Source organism: Propithecus coquereli, unplaced genomic scaffold, assembly GCF_000956105.1.
Source record: "Propithecus coquereli isolate 6110/MARCELLA unplaced genomic scaffold, Pcoq_1.0 Scaffold44, whole genome shotgun sequence".
In the NCBI taxonomy this organism is placed as follows: Eukaryota; Metazoa; Chordata; class Mammalia; order Primates; family Indriidae; genus Propithecus; species Propithecus coquereli.
The window spans coordinates 7,373,439-7,387,683 of NW_012150174.1; the positions used below are offsets into that span (position 1 = coordinate 7,373,439).

General features: G+C 43.3%; 1 protein-coding gene across 1 annotated transcript in view; it reads right to left on the reverse strand.

Annotated features, from left to right (window-relative positions):
• Nucleotides 1–2,137: 2,137 nt before the first annotated feature.
• Nucleotides 2,138–14,245, reverse strand: part of MICALCL (MICAL C-terminal like) — a 66,447-nt gene continuing 54,339 nt past the window's right edge. Inside the window, exons 8-10 of the mRNA XM_012654393.1 lie at nt 7,999–8,098; nt 5,608–5,681; nt 2,138–2,475 (exon numbers count right to left, since the gene is read on the reverse strand). Coding sequence (XP_012509847.1) covers nt 2,291–2,475; nt 5,608–5,681; nt 7,999–8,098 — 359 coding nt within the window. The 3' untranslated portion in view covers nt 2,138–2,290. The remainder of the gene's footprint in view (nt 2,476–5,607; nt 5,682–7,998; nt 8,099–14,245) is intronic.

Sequence of the window (14,245 nt, forward strand, 5' to 3'; positions counted from 1 at the left end):
TGAACAAATTGCTTCTCTCATCTATTAACAGAATACTAAGGGCCAAGAACCACCTTCTTTCTTGGCCCTCTTGGGAGAATCTTTCTCTTAGATGGAAATATAACAAATTATTAATAAAATAAGTGGCAATTAATTCTTTTGCACAGTAACAACCCAAGCACTACACATGTGAGCATCATCACATGTATGCAAGCATCCAAATGGTGCACTTTTATACAACCGACAGAAAAGACTAGGCTTGAATAATTCTGCATATTCTAGAAAGAAAACTGAAGTTATGTATCTTTTTCTTATGAGTTAACATTTCTGTGCATCCACAATCTTACCTCCAAATGTCTGAAGGCTGAAAATATTATTTTGATTATCTCCATGCATCTTTAATACTATACAACTCACTGCCCCAAACATCTGGATTATTTGTATATTAAATAGCTTATATACCAATTTCTTAATGCTAATAGGTCTTCTCCAAATTATAACACATGAAAACCTGAATTATGAAGAAATCATATCCATTTTTCCCTAATATACAAATAAATAAAAGTAGATAAATAGCCAAAAGTGATATAGTTCCCGTAGGTAGGTAGGTAGGTAGGTAGATGCCTCCAAATATTCCTTAATAATAAAATTCAGGTACTAGAAGATTTGATTCTCATAAAAAGGAAAGAAAGAAGGAAAAGAAAAAAGAACTACAACCTTTGGAATTTGGACTAGCATGGAAAGGTTGTATTTAAATACCACCCAAAATGTTGGCTGACTCAGAGAAAATCCAGTTATACATCTAATTTCTGGCTTGTAAACTGGCCAGATTGGTGTGCAGAGAGCATCTCTGACAGAAGTGGTTCACGGGTCAATTTATATTGAGAAAACTTCAATCTCCAGTCAGAGCCAACTGTTGCAAAGCACCTTTTGTCTAATGACACATTTAAACACTTTCAGAAATGAGTGCGGCCAAACATACAACAAAGAGTTCTTTAGCCCCTCTTTTATCGATAACAGACTAAATCTTCAAAGAATGCCATTGAGGGAAGACAATCAAATGTTTTATGACAATACATCACCCTTTAAAATCTTTTCTTCTTTGGCCTCCATATGAACAGTCAAAACACTCCAGGAATTCTGATGTGTTGGTGCACAATCTCCATCTCCAAAGCTTTCTTTTCATATTGAAATGTCATTAAAAAAATCCACAGCCCAATTTGGGATTTGGTAAACAGGGTCACTGCACTCAGCTCCACCGCGGAGTCAGAAGTGGTTTTGTCCTTGTCCTGTACAATTCTTGTGTAATCCCTGGGGAGAGTCAGAGACACTTCTCTGTTTGGATCTAAGAGGCACCATCCAGAGGCACTCTTTGCCTGGTACCATTAGTGTGTTCAGTTTCAGTAGCAGCACCAACGTTACCAATATCTTACCAACAAATGAAAGAATTTCCCTTTTTGCCATCACCAACACTCATAAAAAAGCACTTCAAAATCATTCATTGTCTAAAAACGCTTTTTGTTATTTTCTAGGGGCCATAAAAAGAGCATTATGGGAATAAAAACCTTTTCTAAAGCCAACATTTGGTAAAAACTAACAATACTGCTGGCATGAAGTTAAAGTTTTCTTTCTTTTTTTTTTTAAATAAAATTAAGGCTCAAATGTTCTATTAAACTCTCATTGCTTATGTATATTATATTAAGGCTTATAAATACACCTGGTAAATTAAATTCATCCTGGATTGAATTAACACCTGCTATATGAGTTATTTGCTTTATGTAATCAGTAATCTCAAGGTTTCTCCTCTTTCTCTGGAAACACAATTTAAATATTAACCTAATCTTTAAACTGCTGCTGCTGCTTTCTGACATTTGGAAACCGGTCATCCATGCAAAAAAAGGCAAATATGGATATATTAATGAAAAGGCAGCTTCTTAAAAATCTTAAAGTGTGTAACTCAATGAATTGGGAAGAAAAATGATAAAAAGCAGCAGGAAAGTCAAGTCTTTTGTGTCACTTTCTAGGGAAAACAATGCTGGTCACCTGCCAACAACACCTCCAGTCTGAGAGCCCCGCCGAAGTTGACTGCCAATTTCAAAAGAGTCTTGGTGTTTTCTTCATGGTAAGCTCTGGAAGAATCTTGGGAAGCTGTAGTACATGCAAGAGAATTTTAATATTTAAAAAATGCAGTAGAATATAACTTAAGTCCCACGGATGATAAAATCCCACGAAAGGACCTGTGAGCACGTGTGGGGTGCTTGGCCTGGTCCGGTCCCCGGCTTGCTGCGAGGGACAGGGACCACGGGCCTCATCACGTCCTGCTCAGCTGACAGCCCCTGGAGAAGATGAAGCTTTCAAAGTGCTGGTCTTCAGCCTTTTCTTTGACGCGCTGTTCCTCTAAGGAATCTACGAGTTTATCCCTTTGCTCAATCACTTGCATCATCTTGGTGAATATTTCTTGCTCCTCTTTTAGATCATTCTCATCTTTCTGGCTCTCTAAAGAGAAAAAGAAAAACATCAGGCTCAGGTAAGATGGCGCCCCAGGAGAGTTCTTGGCGTGGACGTCCCGGGTTGTTATGGACTTGTCCTGCCTTTTAATTTCAGCAGAGAAAACAAGGAAATGAATTTAACACCAAGGAGCTGTCCTTAAAGCCACCGATTAGAAAGTGGGTGCTTTGTGAAGTAGTCAGCTCAGTTTTCATCTTGAGGATATGGATAAAGCGACACGGAAAACCCCTTTGTGAGAAAAAGAAGCGAATACCAGCCAGGCCCTATCGAGTCCCCCAACCTTCCCTTCGCCCCAAAGAGAAACCGGCAGGACCACAAAAAGGCTGTTTTCCAACAACGTATCAGAGCTGCAGCAAAGGGATTTGTGAGAAGTTTTTAAGTAAACCATCTGCATTAGTGGCTGCTATTTCAATGACAAGAATCTTTTCTTCGTTTGCAGTTAACGGTGAAGTGTAGCCTTTCGTGTAGAGACCACGCGGAAGCAAAGTGAGGCTGACTGTCCTCAGTCCAGAAACAGCATGGTGTTTCTGGACTGACTGTGCTGGTACCTTTTGTCTGTTGAGTACATGACCCTCTTCCTAATTGGCCCAGGGCATACAGTTGCCTGGAGGAGACAGGATTGTTACAAAAGGAAGGGAGAGAGTGAGAGACAGGGAGTAATGAGTTTCTGACACAGAAAATAGGCTTTTAAAGCCAGATTTAAGTCTTGTCAACCAGATGATTGCCTTGGGAGAAGCCTTCCTAAATTCCTTCAGTCCCTCCCATCCAACACAGGGAGGACCAGAGAGGGCACCACTGTCTGTCATCAGGCTTGGTTCTGAGGTCTGGGTCAGGAAGAAGGTAGCTATGACGAAAGGGAAACAAGGATGTACTATTCCTTTTGCACCTCATGTCTTATGTGGGGAGGGGAGAGAGGCAGGAACAGTAGAGGGTGAGGGCTCTGGGTTCCAGTCTCACCATGCTGGGCCTTGGAAGCCCCAGAGTTGGGGAAACGTCTTACGGTATTTGACAGAACACTGGGGGCCAAAGGACTTTTGCCCTGACCCTTGTTCAGAACTCTAGGAAGAATCCGGCTTGAAGGGCACCCCTACGTGTAAACATGGGGCAGTACTTCATGGTTGGGCAGAGGAGGAGGTCTGAGTGTGGCTCCCCGGATCTTGCTGTGCTGTGTGTGGCATGGGGGCAGGCTAGACGTGCCCACTCACCCCAAGTAGCTGGCTGATGGGGCTGCCATGAGGCTCCCCCATGAAGGAGTGAACTGACCCCACAGTGGAGACTGTAGGGCAGGCTGTCTGGCCACGCTGAATGGAGGCTATGCCGAGGCGAGGCTGAGTGAACCAGGGAAGGCCACCAGGCTCCTAAGCACACCAAGAGAACGGCCGGGCTACGGATTACACCGGGCGTACACCTCAGCTGCAAGTACCGGCAGAGGAGATGCAGCCCGATGACGGGAGGCAGCTATGTGGGGACTCAGTGAGCCAGAGCACCTCTCACAGATTCCCAACGCACAGGGCCACACAGACCTGCCACTCCCTGTTAGCTGGCAGTCGCCCTAGGGAGCAGTGCAGAAGGCGGAGGTGGCCGTCTTCAAGACCAAACATTTTCATCCCTAAGAGACCAAGCATTTCCTGCAAGGACTGTTTAAGTTATTACATCAGATCGAGTTTACCACAGAGCGATAAAGAGTTCTCCATTTTTTTTTTTTTGGTCCCCTTGCTAATTACTGGGAGGAAGCTTACATGGAAGATGGGCTCAGGTACTGACGAAATGAGGAGGATATAGTTTTTCAGTACATCTCCAAGGAAAAAAATGTATGGCCTCACGCCTTAGTAAGAACTTTTTTAAAAAAAAGGAAGGTGGCTCATAGAGTCTTTGGTGGTATTTTACTATTCTGAGACAGAGCAAGTTAAATTTTTTTATCAGATGTATAAGTCAGATATTAATTATACCCTATGGTTTGTTAATTTAGGTATATTTGAGTATTGATGCTCCTTATTTAATAAACACAGAAGAAGAAAAAATTCCTCTCTCAGTTTAGGCTTGTCACAGATGGCCCCATCCGAGACCCCTCTGACATATAAAAGATGATGTATACCACCTCTATCTGTTCTGTACAGCACAACTCTATAAGGGTTCCATTAGAAATAGAACTCTGTTGCTATAAATAAACAGTCTACAAGTGACTGCCAGGTGAGGCAGAATAGGAGACCCTCAGTCTGTGGCCGGTTCCTAAATCTTAGCCCTAGCATTTACCTCGAGCATGTTGTTTAAATGCTCTGAGACTCCTTTTTCTAATCTGTAAAATGGGGACAAAATACATAAACAAAAATGATGTTAATGCCTAATATTTACTGAGTGCTTGCCCTGGACCAGGCGACGTCATAAGGTAGGTGCATGAGGTTAGTTCCATGAGGTCTAAAGACATTATTTAACTTGTTCTTTTAGACCTAGGCCTAAACATAGGAAAGTCATATATGGATCTCCCCCACTACACATACACACACATACACAGGCACGAAACAGAGTGAACATGCCTTTCTGGCTGGCGCCAATGAATGTGTAAGGCAGTATACTATGTCAATTGAGTTTATTTCAACTATCCCTCCTTCATGGCGGAATAATTTACTCATGTGTGAGGGCCTGGCCCAGCCCATGCTGGGAGGGGATGTTTCCTTTATCATCTCTAGTGCCTGGCTGAACTGGACCTGCCTTCCTCGATGCCCCCAAACCACCTCTGCTGTGCCCCTCACCTCACTGTACTATCACTGGTCTGGGTGCTGGTGTCCCCAGTGAGACCACAATCTCCTAGAGGGCAGGGGTTGCTCTCTGCCCTATGCCAGGACCACACTAGGTTCCCGATCAATGATTGTTAAATGAGCAGATGGATCAGTGAATCGTGACTTTGTTCCTGTGGGCACATGGAATGGAGGAGAATATGCCCTCATGGCCCAAGTGAAGGAAGCTACATGGGCCTTGCTGTGCTGGTGGGGCGGGGAAGGAAGGCTGGCCATGCCGGGCAGGAAAAGCACTCTGCTCTGGGATTTGCAGCATGTTCTGCTCTTGTGTCTTTCTGGGGAGAAATGTCTTTAAGAAGGGCCCAAGACGTATCAGCATACTCACCCTCTTTGAGCATTTTCTTTCTTAATTTCTGTTCCAGTCTGCTTTGATGATCTTCTAATTCCAGTTCTTGGGCCCTGGACATGAGAAAAGGTTCCAACTTTGTAAATACTAGAGACTTGTGAGGAAATATTGATGAACAAACCCATTGACGATAGCTACTGCATTCTTCTCTCCTTGTTAAAACTGAGGTTTTAGACTGTCTCTGAACTGAAAGTTCTGCTGCTGCGGGGACCACCGAAGGTGCCTAGAATGGTTGCTGAGAGACGCTGAAGGTTGTGGTGTGAGCTCCACAGGCTGCTGGAAGGCCATCCAGACACTCTTTAGGGATGGGCTAGAGGAGGACAGGGACTGTGGCCTTATTCATCTTTATTTCCACAGAACACCAGCATAGGTCCTGCCACATAGAATGTGTTTGATAAATTTTTGTTGAATGAACGTTATAATTCAGGGCCCTAATGCCAACGGTATGGTTGTATAAAAGTGGCTTTGTAGCAGGTGAATGTGGACAAATTACTTAGTTGCTCTGAGTCTCAGTATATGCATCACCTTAAAAAATAATAATAGAACAAATAATTACTAGAGATGACTCCTTCCCCATTGCCTTCCATGTCAATGGAGCTCAATGAGTGGAACTCCTGGGCTCCTCCCCCAACCCTGCCTTTCCCCACTCTCACCCCAGGGGAGATAAATTGGGGAAGAACAGACTAGGTGAGCTAAGCTCATGCCTCTCTTTTTCTCCCAGCCTCAGCCTGTCTTCAACACACACACATGTTCTCAATTACTCTGAGCCTTGGCACAGGTCGAAGGCCAGGTTGCTTAATCTTGATAATTTTGACATCTTACGCCAGCTTATTCTTTTTTGGTGGGAGGAGAGGATTGTCCTGTGCATTGTAGAATGTTTGATAACATCCTTCGCCTCTACTCACTAGATATCAGTAGCAGTCCCCAGGTGCGACAACCAAAAATGTCTCCAACATTGCCAAATATCCTCTAAGGATATTGCCCCTGGATACGACCCGCTGGCTTAGGATAAAAGCCTTATTACTAAGGCACAAGTGAGTATAGTACCTTTTGTGATTAGGTAGATAGATGTGTCTAATTCTGGGATTTGGTTAGTGTAGTGGGTTGAGTGGTGACATCCCCCCCAATAAAAAGATGTGCCCACATCTTAAGTTCTGGAAACTGTGAATGTGACTTTATTTGAAAAGGGTCTTTACAGATGTCACTAAGAACCTTGAGATGAGAAAATCTGTATTATCTCAGTGGGTCCTAAACCCAATGACAAGTGTCCTCGTAAGAGACAGAAGAGAAGACACAGACACACAGAGAAGGCTTGTGCAGACAGAGGCAGAGATTGGAGTGATGCAGCCACAAACTAGGGAATGCCTGGAGCCACAGGAAGTGGAAAAGGCAGGAAGGATTCTCCCCTAGAGCCTCTGGAGGGAACACGGCTCTCCCAACACCTTGATTTTGGACTTCTGGCTTCCAGAAGTGCGAGAGAGTAAATTTCTGTTGTAAGCCATCCAGTCTGTGGTCATTTGTTACTCCAGCCCAAGGACACTAGCACAGTTAGCAAGTCCATCTGGGCTTTCATACTTAGCCAAGCATAAGCCATTATCAGTAATAAGGATGACATTTTGATGCTCCCTCTATTGACTTGGTTGTCTTATTTCTCACATGGTTCAGAACCCAGGTGGGGAAGAGTGGTATTAATAATATTTATTACTCCAAAAACCCCTAAAAGTACCTCTCAAGGCCAGGGTGAAATGAAATGAGATAGCACAAATGAAAGCACCCAGCACAGCTGGTGGTGCTAAGTTGGTTTATATCAAATGTTACTCTCCTTTCCTCTAGGATGGTGACAGGTATAGTGACCATTAACTTTTTCAGGCTGTGGTGAGATCCGTCTTTATTTTCTGATCTCCCACCCAGGCTGCAACCCCAAATTCAGAGAGAGCAGCCAGATAAATCTCAGTCTTTCATTCCTTTAAAGGCCCAGGAAGTGGCCGGGCAGATCTCCCTGAGCCCTCGCCACAATTCACACTCAGAGGCCAGGCATAACCTTCCCGTTGCAGGTGTGTGCCTGCTCTTTTAAGATGGGCCTGGGGGACCGTGATGGATTGAAAATACCTTATCCAAATGCCCTTCAGCTCCAGACTCATTACCTGAAATCTATTTTAGCCACAGGACTCTGCAGAGGGAACAGACAAACTAAAGATTCTCTGCGCTAATGCCAGCATGATATGCAAGACATAAAATATCAATTTGCCTCAATCACTATTCTGTATGCACAAGGAGAGAAAATCCTGGGACTTCAACCTAGGAGGGTAAGCAACCCCCCTTCGCCCCTTTGCTTTTAGGACTCACTGTTATCTGTGTTGCCTTACTTACATGATTAGGAGCTCCGATTCATATCGCATTAATTTATTCTTCTCCAGAACCAGCTGAAACCATTCCTGCAAAAGCTGTGCTTCATCCTGTGTGCCTGAATCTGCTTAAGAAATCAACAGCAAATGGGTTAGATTGGCGTTTCTCTCCCCATGATCGAACTGCTTTGGAGCCACTTTAGTGGGCCATGTTTGTGGCGAGAAGGGCTCTGCAGGCAGCAGCTCCCTGATACCCTGTTGATGCCTCAAGGTCATGGGCATGGCAAATAAAACCAACCTGCACGTGCTATGGGGGAAGGTCTTCTTGGACATTTAGGGCATAACTACTCCAGCTCCAAGGACCTTTGATAATGTCCCACCAAAAATGACCCTTCTGTTATTTGTATGTCCTCTGCAAAACTTACATACGTTTATGCATCACACCCTCCACCCAAAAAAACCCTAGCTGCTGGTTACTATCTCCTTCTCCTTTTTCTCCCCCAAATCAAATGCCTACTGAGTGCCCAGGTGGTATATAGCTGGGCATTCATGGGTCAGGGAAGCTCACACCACTTTTGGTCATAGAGGAGTAGTGATTGGCATTTTAATTTTTTTGCACAAAGAAAAGCCAAATGATGAAAAAAAGGTTATCAGCTTTGTGTCTCACGGGGAGAAAGTTATATCCATATATTCTTATAACTTAGATTATGACCTTTATTAAAAGAATAATCATGAGAAAATTGGCACTGCTTCTTAGATACTCAATGTTAGATGCTAAATGCTTAGATAATAAAATGTTAAAATCTGGGCATATTTGAGAAGCAGCAACACAGAGGTGGCTTTCTAATATTTCACCCTGAAATGAGAACACATGCTGTATGGCAAAGCTCATGGCTATTCTAGAAGGATTTATACTGGAAGGTCCTGTAGGCAGAGGAAAAAGCAATGCAGACAGAAGATTTGTGTGACCTTGTGCAAGTTGCTTAAATTTTTGGAGGCTTTTCTTTTTCATTGGTTAAACAGGAATAACAAGACACGCAGTTAATGTAATAACAATGTGCTGCTATTTATTATGCAGCGATCACATGCCATTTGATGGACTATGTGCCTTATATACAGCTTCTTATTTAATCCTCACAATGAACTCACCTGTGCATTCTCTTATCACAACTTGATAGCTGAAGAAACAGCAGTTTAAAAGATTAACGTCACTTGCCCAAGTTCGGTTAGTAAGTGGCAGAGCTAGAACTCAAGCGTGTCTTATTCTAAGCCCATGTCCTTCACTGCCATGTATCTCCCTCCTTCTGTTAATAGTAGTCATGTAAGGTAAATAATGCACGTTGCCTTGCACATAGCAAGTCATGCATAAAAATTAGTTCCTGTTTTTCCCTGTTTCCGTGACCACTTTATTGACAGGGAGATTTGCAATTGTCTCTCGGTATCTGTGAGAGATTGGTTCCAGGATCCCCTCTCAGATATCAAAATCTGAGAATGCTCAAGTCCCTTATATAAAATGGTGTAGTACAGTCAGCCTTTCACATCTGATGGCTCCACATCTCTGAATTCAGTCAACTGTTGATCAAAAATATTTGGGAAAAAAATTCCACAAAGTTCCAAAAAACAAAATTTGAATCTACTCTGCTCTGAATAAGTACTACACTGAATCCACATGAATGAAGTGATGCATAGGCATTGATTAGGTATTATAAGTGATCTAGAGGGGATTTAAAGTATAGGAGAGGACTATGTAAATTATATGCAAATACAGTCACCCCTCAGTATCTGGAGGAATTGGTTCTGAAAGCCCTTACAGACACCAAAATGCATGGATGCTCAAGTCCCTGATATAAAATGGCATAGTGTTTGTATATAACCTATGCACACCTTCCTGTACACTTTAAATCATCTCTAGATTAGTTATAATATCTAATACAATGTAAGTGCCATGTAAATATTAAAATTGTTGTACTATATTGGTTTTTAAATTTGTGTTATTTGTATAGTTGTATTGTTATTTTTTTCCAAATGTTTTCAATGCACAGATGTGGAACTTGCAGATACAGAGGGTGGACCGTATATGCAATACCCCAAGTTATATAGTTTATGGGCAAACTGGTGCTAGAATGCAGATCCTGATTTCTGGTCCCTTCATTCATTTAATAACACCTACTCATCGAATAACTTCTGTGTGTCGGTACTGCCTTAGGGATGGGGATACAGTAAGAAATGTTACATATCCCGAGAAATCTGGAGATAGTAGTAAGGCATAGTGTCTACCAAAAAGTATATTGTTACATAATCTTTCGGATCAGATGGACTCAAAGAGCTAGAATAAAATAGAACGTTAGGAAACTGTCACAACAAAGCAACAAAAAAGCACTCTGGTAACATGGAGGAGGGAGGGTTTTCCTGGTCAGAGCATGCGTGAGGTTGGGCTTCCTGAGGAACGTGGTGCTTGAACTGGGGTCTTGGGGAATGGAGGACACTTTGGGGAGGAAACAGTGAGGATGGAAGAGGGAACAACATGAGGACAGCCGAGGGAATGGGAAAGGAAGTGGTGGAGCCAGAGTGGGGAGGGTGAAAGGGGTCCTGGGGTGCATGATGAGGCCTGGGGTGTCACAGGGATCTCATCTTGAGGCCCCTGGAAGTCACGCTAAAGAATTTGCACTTCCTGCTGTAGAACACAAAGGGGCATCAAAGGAAGTAGAGTAAGAGAATGATATGTGATGTTTTATACAGGAAGGATTAAAGGGAGAGACAGGAGGGAAGGAAATAAGACATTATTCTTTCTTAGGCTTCCTGAGTGAATGAATGAATGGACACAGACTTATAGACGTATAGAGGGCCAACATCTACGCGTTGTGGTGCTGGGAGACAAGGACGAGTGAGCATTGGTTCTGGCTCTTCAGGAAACTGGGAGCCTGCGATCCACTGGGGAAACCAACACTAAGTAGCCAGAGAGAAGGCAACATGCCCCTTGCTATGAGAACACAGCAGGGAAGCAACTAATCTTGTGTGGAGAAAGTGAGGGAAAGCTCCAGAGGGACAGCAGGTGAGCTCAGTCTACAGGGATGAACAAGAGTTTGCCAGGGAGAGGAAGTGAGGGCAAGGCATTCAAAGGCATTAGTTGCTGAATGAAAGAACGTGGTGTATAATCCAGAGATCGGATATAACAGAAGTTAAGGGCGTATACTTTAAACTCAGACTTGAGATCAAACTTCCGCTCTTCTACCGACCACCATGTGAGCCCGAGCAATCAGCATAGCCTCCCTGGGCCTCGGTCTTCCCATCTGCTGGGAAGCCGCAGTGGGATTATGCACACAAAACCCTTACTTAACCCAGTCCTGGCACATAGTACAAGTTCAGTAAATGAGAACAGACACTATTCAAATAATAAAATTATACGTAGTGGAGGAACACTCAGGGGTCACGTGGTCCAGCCACGAGCCAGTGCAGGAATTCCCTCCACCTCCCCCCGACTGCTCTCTAATTTTCCATGCGGTGAGAGGGCTCCCCGTTGTCCAGGGAGCCTACTGCACGGCTGTGTGCTTTAAGTATTCAAAACCGCTTTCTATTGGCCTTCAATGGGCTGGCCGCTAGCCACTGATTCCGGTTTTTCCCTCTGGAGGAAAATAGAGAACACATAACTATATTTATTACATAAAAGACCTTCAGATATTTGAGGACAGGTCTCACAATTCACTGGCATCTGCTTTCTACATAGTCGGCACCTCCAGATCGTTTATCATTTTATCCTATGAAGGCCGCCCACCTTCTCTTGCCCTCCGATGTCCCAGGATAGATCCAAAAGAGAATCCAGAATGAAACAAAATATCAACACCCAAAATGGAGAGATCGTCTCACACCTTTATCCTGGGCCCAGGAATTGCAGAAGTCTTTTTAGCAGCATCGTCGCTGGGGCTCTTATTAACCTGTAAATGAACTCTGGTCTTTCCGCAATAGTGGTGGTGAAGGCTGATGCCTCGATGTTGTACTTGTGCGGCTGATCTTTTTCTTAACCTCATTCAAGACTTTATATGTATCTTGTTAAACATCACCTTGTTTATTTTGTCCTATCATGGGGAAATCTTTTGAATACTTTATCCAGCTGACACATTTCTCCTAGGTCTGGGATTTCTGCAGAATTGACAAATGGGCATCCTGTACCTTTATGTGATACTGAAAAAAAAAATCAGATGGGGCTGGACCAAGAACAGAGCCATCTGGCCCATCATTAGGGACCTTTCTTGGCCTTTGGGTAAAGCTGACTCTGAATGCACCAAACTGGTGCCACCCAGCTCACATTGCTACATCTTGTCTATGAGGCTGTTACAGGAAACTTTGATAACAAGATAATTTCCTGAAATCAAGCTCCAGAATGTCTGCTATGTTCATTGGCACTAAAAACTTGCAACTCCACTCAGAAAAGGAAACGACTTTTGTTTCTCGCAGCTTCTCAGTAAACACCAGTCTTTCCTAGGAATCTCTGAATTCTTTCTAAATACTCATAATTTCTTTAATAATTCTTTCTAGAATTTTTACAAGGATCAGAATTCATGTTTCTTTCCCATATGAATAGTGGAAAATGAACTCATCTCCAGTCTTGTGGTTCTGAAATTCTCCAAGAGTTTTCCAAGATTGAGGTCATTTGGGCAAGTTACTTCCCCAGCAGGAGCGTGATTCTGTTCATTCAACAAATTCTGATTGAGCAACACCACGTCTGAGACACTGTTCTACATTCATCTCTCCTTTGGGCTTAGAAACCTAGATTCACACGTCTCCCATTTTTCTCACCTATCTAAGATTCAATTTCTTATTCTAGGTATTTGTTTAATGTTTCTAGATTGAGAACCATTTTCCTCAATAGAGAAAACAGAAAAGCTGAGAGTTGAAAATCCTGCCTTTCGTCACCGTCTAATGTTGTATTTAATGCCATCTGCCACACGCCCTGGGCCTACCCTTTCCTTGTTCTCAATCCAAAAGAAACAGCTTTCAAGGCACTATTTTGCTGCCTCTAGGGGATTTTTTGTTGTTGTTTTTCAGATTCCGCCTCTTCGCTGCAATATACCCGCAGATTCCAGGCAGACTTGAATCCTGGATTACACGTCCCTTTCTCAATCTCATGTGCCCTAAAATCTGTCCCATCAGAGTCTCCTGTGCTGCCACATTGATTTCAAGTGACATTGCACTCAACAAACACAGGTTGAACCGAATCACTCAATTTAATTTTCTTTTTTCAATGGAATAATTTGCAATTTTATCGGCTATGGTTCATGGTTTAGTCTTCCTTTCTTCAGTAGTCAAAAGCACTTTTGAGGGTCCTTGGACATGGAATCACATGGAGGTTTCTACAGACTCTGCCTTCCCAAAGTGCTGGGCACAGGTGGACTGTGCCCTTGATCCCATCTCCAACAGTGCACCAGGACGTCCCTCTACAATTTCTATCAATTCCCTGCCAGCCATCGAAGTCCTTCCTTGTGGGTCCTGATGAAGGCAGCATTGCCCCTTACTCTATAGGCAGTAGAGTGGAGTGAAAAAGGCATGGGCTTTGAGGCCAGTCAGACTTGGTTCTGCCACTTACAAATGTATGGTGCTGGGCAAGTAATCTCGTGTCTCTTTGCCTTGGTCTCCTCCTATGGAGAATGGTAGAACCTACCTCATACGTTGGTTATGGGGGTTAAATGAGATAATGCATGTAAAATGCTTAGCATTGTGCTTGCCACATAGTAAGCCTTCAGTAAATTATGCTGTTGTTATTACTACATTATGGTTACTACATTCCTTATAGTGGGTTCTATAGTTCCGCATGGATTATTTCCTATTCACCTTTAAAACCCAGCCAGAGCGTTAACACCTGACTTGATTATACATGGCTAAACTTTATCTTGTAATTTAGCTTCAGATTAACAAAAATTCTTAAATAGTTAATTATTTATTTATCTGTCTATCTATCTATCTATTTATTTATTTTTGCCTCTTGTAAACAAAAAGGGCATGTGTCTGTGCGGATCACCAGCACTTCCTGGGAAGACTGGAGTCCCCAGTGCCTATGCAGATGCTCTGCTTAGCTACATCTCCATCTGGTCCCATGGCTGCTGTTGTACAGAAAGCCCTTTCAGGGCAGGGCTATGATTCCTAGACTAGCTAGGAACCGGGATGCAGCCAGAATGGGGTGGCCACAAGGCGAGCTGCCTCTGGCTGTGAGTAGAACGGCCCAGTTATCAACCCTTCATTCTCACCCTTTGCTTGGGTCCTCTCTCAGCTGCTTCTCC